The sequence below is a fragment of the Emys orbicularis genome, chromosome 6, assembly GCF_028017835.1.
Source record: "Emys orbicularis isolate rEmyOrb1 chromosome 6, rEmyOrb1.hap1, whole genome shotgun sequence".
Lineage (NCBI taxonomy): Eukaryota > Metazoa > Chordata > Testudines > Emydidae > Emys > Emys orbicularis.
Window position 1 is genome coordinate 72,961,248 of NC_088688.1, and position 8,670 is coordinate 72,969,917.

General features: G+C 40.0%; 1 protein-coding gene across 1 annotated transcript; it reads left to right on the plus strand.

Moving 5' to 3' along the window:
* Positions 1-4,948: 4,948 nt before the first annotated feature.
* ARL14EPL (ADP ribosylation factor like GTPase 14 effector protein like) lies at positions 4,949-8,162 on the plus strand. Its single transcript, XM_065405955.1, has 3 exons — positions 4,949-5,062; positions 7,453-7,592; positions 7,940-8,162. The coding sequence occupies exons 1-3, from the start codon at positions 4,949-4,951 to the stop codon at positions 8,160-8,162; spliced, it is 477 nt and encodes a 158-aa protein (XP_065262027.1).
* Positions 8,163-8,670: the final 508 nt, after the last annotated feature.

Sequence of the window (8,670 nt, forward strand, 5' to 3'; positions counted from 1 at the left end):
AAGTGTCAGAGACCCCAAGTGTGGGGCACTCTGGGAGATCCACGAGCAGATGGGGAAGGATCTAAGAGCCTCGCATGGAGGAGCAGGGCGGGCTCCAGGCACCAGCTTAACAAGCCAAGGGAGAGGGGCGGCACCTACGGCAATTCGGGGCCGGCAGGTCCCTCACTCCCTCTAGGAGCGAAGGACCTGCCGCTGAACTGCCGCCGCCGATTGCGGCTTTTTTTTTTTTTTTTGCTTGGGGCGGCAGAAATGCTGGAGCCGGCCCTGTGGAGGAGGCCCTTGGAGATGCCCCTATGGGGAAGTGAGGGGCAGAGAGATCCCCAGCAGACTGGGGAGAGCACTGAGATGTTCCCCAGCAGGCAGGGTAGAGGAATGAATGGGTGTTTGGTGGGGAATAATGAATGCTGGGTGCAAGCTGTGTGTGTCACATGAGTGATTCTATTGTATTCAGATTCTTATACTGCGCCCATCACCCTGATTTCTAAGCACTTTCCGAAGGTGCATTAAATGGCAAAACCAGCATCTGTCACATGCAATTCTCTCTCCCTTTATCCTTCTGGGGGAGAGCTGTGTGACAGTGAGCAATGGAGGAGTGAGTGAGTGTGTTGGTTGGCTGATTATGTGAGTGAGTCCATAGCTGTTTTATTAGCAGAGGGAGTGATGTGTTTTTTATGTTAATCATAAGACTCCAAGTATAAGCAAAAATAGTGCAAAATGAAAAAGTGTGGGTTTAACAGGCAGAGTTTTCACATCACCTGTCATTTAGAGCCTCCAGTACATTGGTGAATTGTTATGCTGCTGTCTGGACTGATAGAAATGCGGCATATATTATTGCAACACATATTTTGGAGGTCTATAAAATATGACAAACTATAGCACCCAAACCAGTTAATTTGCTTACATAGTGAAAGCTTTTAAAAAATGACCTTATAGAACAACAGTGACACCTAATGGCAAGTTAAGTTAACGATCTGTACATGTATTCTCCACATCTGTTGCATATCATTGATGGCTCCTATTTGCTTTGTGAAAATGTTGGTATGTGTTTTTATATTCCAGAGAGTAATTTACTGTTTCAATAGCTTAGTGACAATTCCTTAAAATGGTTATCCTTTGATGTCTTAATGTCATGATTTACCCAAAATGTGTTGGAGTGTCTGGATATCATAATTTTGCACTTGAAAATATGCAGCGTGGCTGTACTGTAACATTCCTGCTCCTGAATAGCAAAAGATGAAACAAGACTTGAGTATTTATTAAAATTATACAGCAAAGACACTGGAATTATGCAGCTGGGATCCTGGAATTATGGAGCACTGCCCTCAAGTTCTCTCTTCCTCATCGCCTGTTCAGCAGTCGTCCAACCAGTACAATATGCCCTGATGTTGTTTATTTATTTAAGTTGATACTGAATTAAACTATTTTATTATGCCCCCAAATTTCAATGTGCTGCACACTTTGGTATTGCAATGCTTAACTGCATTGTACAAGTCGTCAGAGAAGAAGTCGGAGGTTTTGCAGATGGGGAAGGGACACTTGGGGCTTTTGACACACAGGAATATATGGGAAGCAGTTTTGGTTTTTGGCATCCATGAGGCAATTGAGGCTTTTGATACTGCAAAGGGAAAGTATCTCTTCTTACTTTCCTCCTTTTGGGCACAAGGGAGGTTACTTTAAATTTGGGAAAGGGGTTTGAATTCCTTGTTCCTCATCTCTTCAGCTAGTTGCCACTCTATACTCTGCCCCCAAATCTGCCACTACTTCCTGCAACAATGGATGAGCACATTAGCTTGATACTTCTGCTTTAAAGATTAGCAGGAAATAGTTAACAGTGTTGGCATTTAAATTGTGGTCACTGGGCTTCAGAATCAACACCCCTTTGTGATGAAATGGAATCTTCTTTCAAAGTTATTGTTTCTGGCTGTCTTTACAGACTCAGGCAGAAGGTACTACATCTGTAGCACCTGGTTCACATCTTGAAGGTTTTCTTCACAACCATATTGAGCTACAGACTTTTTATGATTTTAAGTGAAAGGTTCAGCTGTGGAGCTCAATTCACCTGTAATTTCAAAAGAATGCAGAATTATGTGATCACTTATGCAGCTGCATAAACATAGGGTCCTGCTTAAACATTTCAGATAGCAAAAATGTAAATGACCATTGACAGTTCAGGAATCATTTTAAAAATGTGTGCCCAGAACAATGGCTTAAGGATCTTTTGAGGAATATTATTCTTGTCCTGCAAAGTAGCCTTCTTAGTTTATTTCAGTAAATAAAAGGTAAAGGAACTAAGGTCAAACTGTTCAAATGTTGGTGCCTAAAATCAAGCACTTACAGCCATATTTAGTTACCTAGATAAAATAACAGAGTCCTGTGGCACCTTATAGACTAACAGACGTATTGGAGCATAAGCTTTCGTGGGTGAATACCCACTTCGTCAGACGCATCATTCGTCACATGTCACTATAAGGTGCCATGGGACTCTTTGTTGCTTTTTACAGATCCAGACTAACACAGCTACCCCTCTGATAGATAAAATAGAAATAACAAATAATTTATGATAAAATTTAATTAAGAGCTGCTGGGTGCTCAGCACCTCTGAACTTCTGACCATTTATTTATGCGCTTAAACATTGATTTAGGTATCTAACTTTAGGCGCCCAAGTTTGAAAAGTTTGGCCAAAATTTTAGACTAAAACTAATGTACTACAATTACAGTTCCTCATCTATACCCTATATGAGATGACTAGCTTGTATGGGTAACAAACCTTATATAACATTTAAAATTCCTTATTTTAAATGGATTCTATCTTGATGAGCTTCAGGCTACGTCTACAGTACGGGGGGGATCGATTTCAGATACACAAATTCAGCTACGGGAATAGTGTAGCTGAATTCGACGTATCTGTTCCGACTTACCCCGCTGTGAGGACGGCGGCAAATCGACCGCCGTGGCTCCCCCGTCGACGGTGCTTACTCCTACCTGGGCTGGTGGAGTACGCGCGTTGATTCGGGGATCAATTATCGCGTCCCGACGAGACGCGATAAATTGATCCCCGAGAGATCGATTTCTACCCGCCGATCCGGGCGGGTAGTGAAGACAAGCCCTGCGAGTAACTTTTCTGGGTCAAAAATTAGATTTTAGAAGATAAATTGTCTCATCTGTAGCCCAATTCCAAAATAGGAAGGTTGCAGTAATTGCTTTGTATCCAAAAGAATAAGAACAATTGTCTGTTTTGAGATTAAATGAGGAAAAAGTGGAGTTTGACATTTATTGTAAATTTGAATTTATTTTTTGCTGATGGACTGTTGAGTAACTCAATTTTGTTGTGTCAGGGTTTTTTCCATTTGTTGTTTTTATAGGAGGTTTATAATGAATTTTCCAGTTTCCATAATGTCCTTTTGAGACATTGAATCCAGATAAGATCACGCCAGTTTCCTCAATAGTGGTCTTATGTGCCTGAATTTTTGATATTTTGGGGGAGGGTCACAGACCAATAGTCTCTGTAATATGGAAAATACAAAACATTTTTAAATTGCTTGCTTAAGCAGAACTTTTCCAAGTTGATGCTTACTAACAGTAACCCAATACAAAGTTGATTGGATCAAATTGCATAGCACCAAGGTAGGCTTTGCATCTGATTTATCTAAAGACCTTGGAGGGAAAGCTTCAAGGCAGAGTAATTAACACTGTAAATGGTTTGAATTAAGGGTAAGGCTGAGAAGCCTGAGGGTTTTTTTTTGGGGGGGGGGGTCATCAGAGGCAGACTGTCATTCCAGAATCTTCAGGACTGATCACTTTGGGAGAGCAAGTCACGGCATCAACAAACAGGCCAGCTCAGCCTTTGATCAGTCTCTGACAGCACCCAAAGAAGTTCTGTTAGTGAGAAGTGTTTTGCCAGCAGAGCATCATTTGCACTCCTGCTCAGTGAAAGTCCAGAAGACTGAGAGAGCTGAAGAGTTTGCGAACATTTTAAATACCTTATTTTCCCTTTTTCTATTTTTTGTCTTTTGTTTTTATTAAGTGGGAGAGGTCTTAGCCTTTTTATTTTCTTTATTTTTAGGGTGTGGAAGTGAAAGTGTGGCTGTGTACATGCACATCCAGAAAACCCACATGGGGAAAACACCAAAAAGAAAAGTTCCCCAGGTTTAAACAGCCCTAAAAATTTTCTGATAAAGACACTAGTCATTACAGTGTGCTCTGTATTTAAAAGTCTTGAAAGACTTTAGATTGTCACCAGCAATTTCTAGTACTTAAGAGTTGTTACATTTTTGCTTATGGAGAGTGTTCTGTTAAAAGTTTGTATTATAATATCGGCGTTGGGGACAGGGAAGGAAAAGGTTAGTTCCACATGAGAATTGAAGGCTAAAAGGAAGCTGGGTAATAGCTCTGAGATTGAGGTTCAGACATTAGGTAATAGTTTATTTTCAATATTAGGCTTTTTAACTAGATTCAAATTACACATTTGATTGACCATGGTAAAATTCTTTAGTTGGGATATATACCCAGCTGCACAGCCACATTCGCAGCCTCCTTAGCATTTAAATGAGGATCAGTTATTTTTTATATTAATTTGATGATCTAACTCCAATCCACTATTTAGCCTACCTTGTTTGATTTGTTGATTTGATCTTTATTTGATTCTGATTTGGCAAGGTTTTATTTTTAGTTAGTTTATTAATAATAGCTTACCTTTGGTGATATGTTTCTAGGTTTTATATTAGTTTGTTTCACAATTTCAATAACATTTCTAAAATAGAACTGGATACTGACACATTTTTTTCAGTAAGCAATGTGGGTCCAGAACCTTTGAAGGTCTGAGATGGATACCAGCTGGTCAATTTAAAAGTTTGACCAGCTCCCTGTAATAAGTCTGTGGTTCTCACACCTGTATATATCTCTTTAAAGTGCTCAGTTTTTGATGTTTCCTTTTTTTAGTGTCTTGAAATGAGTGATCATTTGGAAGAAAACTGTACTGAGAAAAGCAATTCTGCCCATGAGGAACCTGCAGAAGCATATGCCACTCCTGCTAAGGATTGTCAAATAGCACAGAAGCAACTGGTATGACTTCTGAAGTACTGTGTTACTGATCAGGGGGCTGGAGCAAATGTGCAAATACAAGTAAAGGCAAATAGTGAAATGACAGCAATAACTGCACAAGTACTTAACATAGTGTTTAGAGCCATTCAGAGTTCTAGCAAGGGAGGACGAAGGGAAGAGGGACAGTCCTCTGAACAGGAAGTAATCTTTTTGTAATTAATGTTACCCTTAGCTCTGGAAGGGATTCCTTGTGTTTGTCATTTCAGCCTCCATTGTTGTCTATTATTTGCTTCCAGTTGGAACATTTGTAACCTATGAGTAGGGACTGCATTTTAAGAGTAAAACCCAATTTCTACCCACAAAATGTAAATGTCTACATATGGCCAGCTGATGAGGTTGTCCCACTGCTTATCAGAAGGCCAGTGGCTTTAATTTTCAGTACTTGATGTCAGCCAGTTTGCAAATAAAAGACTTTCAGTTGGCTATTGGACATGTGCCACAACAACAGAGAATCTGCTTAAGCTCCCACTACTACCACCAGTGTGGAGTGACTGGAACCCTCCCCTAGGAGCACACTGTTGTTAAAAAGTTAATATAGACTGTGAGTAATACAATATGGTGGAGTCTGAAATGAAGATGATGGAAACAGATTCACATCAATTTATAAATAAAATACTGGTAATCTACTTTTACAGAAATCTTGAGAATCCCAAACAAATATTACCACCTTGCACTTTGTGTCATCATTTACTACATCATGTGTATAGTGAGTGAAAAGTAGATGTAAAATGCTACTGTTCTGACTGGTAACATTTTATGCTCACTTGCAATTGCATTGTACAGGTGTAAATGACAAACCAAGTTGTAGGACACTGGAGAATAAGGCTCATTCTTTTTAACCCCCCAAAACAGTTTAATCTGATTGTAAATCCAGATTTCCAGCAAAAATACAATAAAATAACCCTGCTAAAGTACTGTCAATCTCTATGAATTGTTTGCTTTGGCTCCTCCATGCCTTTCTTCATATACTTCAGTCCCGCAAGTTGTTCTTTCCTGCACTAATGATCTTCCATACCTTTTCCTTGCCCCCAGATTCTTCTTGGAGAGTTAGGCCATGGGGAGCTGAGGGAACAGAGGCGGGTAAGAGAACAGAAGGAATGATCCAGCTGAGATTAGGACAGTGAAAGTATTTTCTTTTACATTGTAGGCTATTGAATTACTTCCTTAAAGGCACATTGTGTACTTTAGTGGACCTTCATTTTATTGTATAATGTTGAAATAATGCTTTCCTTGAATATTCAGAATAATTGAAAATGATGCAATATCCTTATTAAAGGCTTTCCCCCCCCAGATGTTGAGATATATATTCATATTGTAAGAACTGTCTAATAAATTGTAACTTGAAGAATGCAAAATTAGGTTCACTGAGGAGAATTTGGAGAAGAGCTAATGCAACACAGATGAGGGCCTGGACCAGTCAGAAAGATCTTATGGGTAGTTGGTAGGGATTGTGCAACATAGATATAAACAAGGGACCGGGCAGAAAAGCCCCAGGCAGCATTGTGAATGGGCTATGAAAGTTTGAAAGGGTGTATTACTGAGAGGCAGAAATCAAACAATCTTTCAGCAACTCTATTTCTGTTAGAACTTCCTGTTTTGAAACTTGTTCTGATTCAAAGGAAAACACACAAGGGCAACAATATCTAACTCCAAAATATTTTAGAAAATGCAATGTCTGCTTTCTTACATGGCATTTATGATGTGCTCCAATCTCTCCGACAGAAAGTGAACAACACAAGTGCTGAACTCCCTCTTTCCTGTTCTCAAATTCACTCTAGCTAGGCCTTTACAAGAAGGGAGTGTTTCTGCCCACGGTGATGATTTTTCAAAAACCAAGAGAAAACCAACCAATATAATTTTTGTGGTGAAGTACTACAACCTGAGCTCTCTGGGTATGTCTACACTGCAGCTGGGAGACAGCCTCCTAGGTCTGGCAGACAGACTTGCACTAGTGGGGCTTGATCTAGCACACTAAAAATAGCAGTGTGGACATTGCAGGTTGGGTTGTCAAGCCTAGGGGCTGCCATGTCATGCTTACCCACCTCCTTTCTCTGCATTCACACCTGCATAAAATTGGAGATCTCTGGCTATGCCCTCCTCTGTTAGCTGACAAAATGGGCCTTGGGCATAATTGGTTAAAAAATTAACAGATGGATGAACTGTTTTTAAATGGGACTATTGCTACAGTAGGTCAGGTTTTTGCCTTACATGCCAATCACTGTGTCCTTTTATATTTTTATTATGAAGATTATTAATTGTTGTAGTAAACTAGCAAACATATATGGCAGTAAATAAAAAAATTCTGGCTAGCTTTGGTGTTTATAATCTTTCCTTTGTTTGTTCTTTCATAGCAACAAATAGAGCGGCAACTAAAATGCTTAGCGTTTCAAAACCCAGGACCTCAGGTAGCCGACTTCAACCCTGAAACTAGAGAGCAGAAGAAGAAAGAGCGTATGGCAAAGATGAACCAAGATTTTTTTTATAAACACAAGTAAGATGGTATATTTGATTTATTGTATGTCTTTTGAAATTGAGATGTTTACTCAATATACACAAAATTAAAAAACAAATATTTTCATAGACCTTGTTAAAATGTGAATGTTTAGCAGAGTAAATAAACTTTCTCTGTTTAGTTTAACAGAAGATTGACTTATTTTTGTGGCACACATTACTTAACATTTAATAACTGTCTATTATTATCAGAATCTTATATTGGTATTTTACTATGTTGCAAGAGTGTTCAGAAGAAAGTACTTGCTCCTGTGTAGATTCTTCCTCATTAGCTTACTTGAGTGTGTTTGAAATATTCTCTGTGGGTCACTGTTTTTTCTCTAACAGAACTATGAAGAAGTATGACAAACATGGCAGGCTGCTTTGTAATAACATGGATTTGTGTGACTGCCTGGAGAAGAACTGCCTGGGTTGCTTCTATCCATGCCCTAAATGCAATTCGAACAAATGTGGACCAGCGTGTCGCTGTAATAGAAAATGGGTTTATGACAGAATTGAGACTGAAGCTGGGGAAGTGATCAGCATGTTACCATTTTTTGTCCCTGAATGATGTTTTTCTGCTAGCTTTTGTAACTGAGCAATGTTTTTCTTTTCATTCTTTTTTATTTTTTAACCTTTAATAAAAGTGAATTTTGGTTTTGTGAAAGGGGCTGGATTGACTTGGCTAAAGTACCTGTCTGCGCCTTTCTCTGCCTCACCAAAGTGCCTTAATCCTCACAATTAGGGACAAGTATATATTTCATTCTCCTTAATCCTTGGCAACTTTGCTGAGGCAGCTAACAAGGTCCTCCTAAATCTTTACTTTCTAAAATTACAGGTGTCAGGAATTAGGGTTACCATATTTCAGCAAGCAAAAAAGAGGACGGGAGGAGCCCTGCCCTAGCCCCGCCCCCGTCCTGCCCTAGCCCCGCCCCTGCCCCTTCCACTCCCTCCCACTTCCCGCCCCCGTCAGAACCCCCAACCCTCCCCCCGCTCCTTGTCCCCTGACTGCCCCCTCCTGGGACCCCTGCCCCTAACTGCCCCCCAGGACTCCACCCCCTACCTAAGCCTCCCTGCCT

Coding starts and splice junctions, on each gene's coding strand:
- ARL14EPL (XM_065405955.1), top strand. CDS start 4,949: ATGAGTGATCATTTGGAAGAAAACTGTACTGAGAAAAGCAATTCTGCC. Junction 5,063..7,452: donor AAATAGCACAGAAGCAACTG/GTATGACTTCTG, acceptor GTTCTTTCATAG/CAACAAATAGAGCGGCAACT. Junction 7,593..7,939: donor GATTTTTTTTATAAACACAA/GTAAGATGGTAT, acceptor TTTCTCTAACAG/AACTATGAAGAAGTATGACA.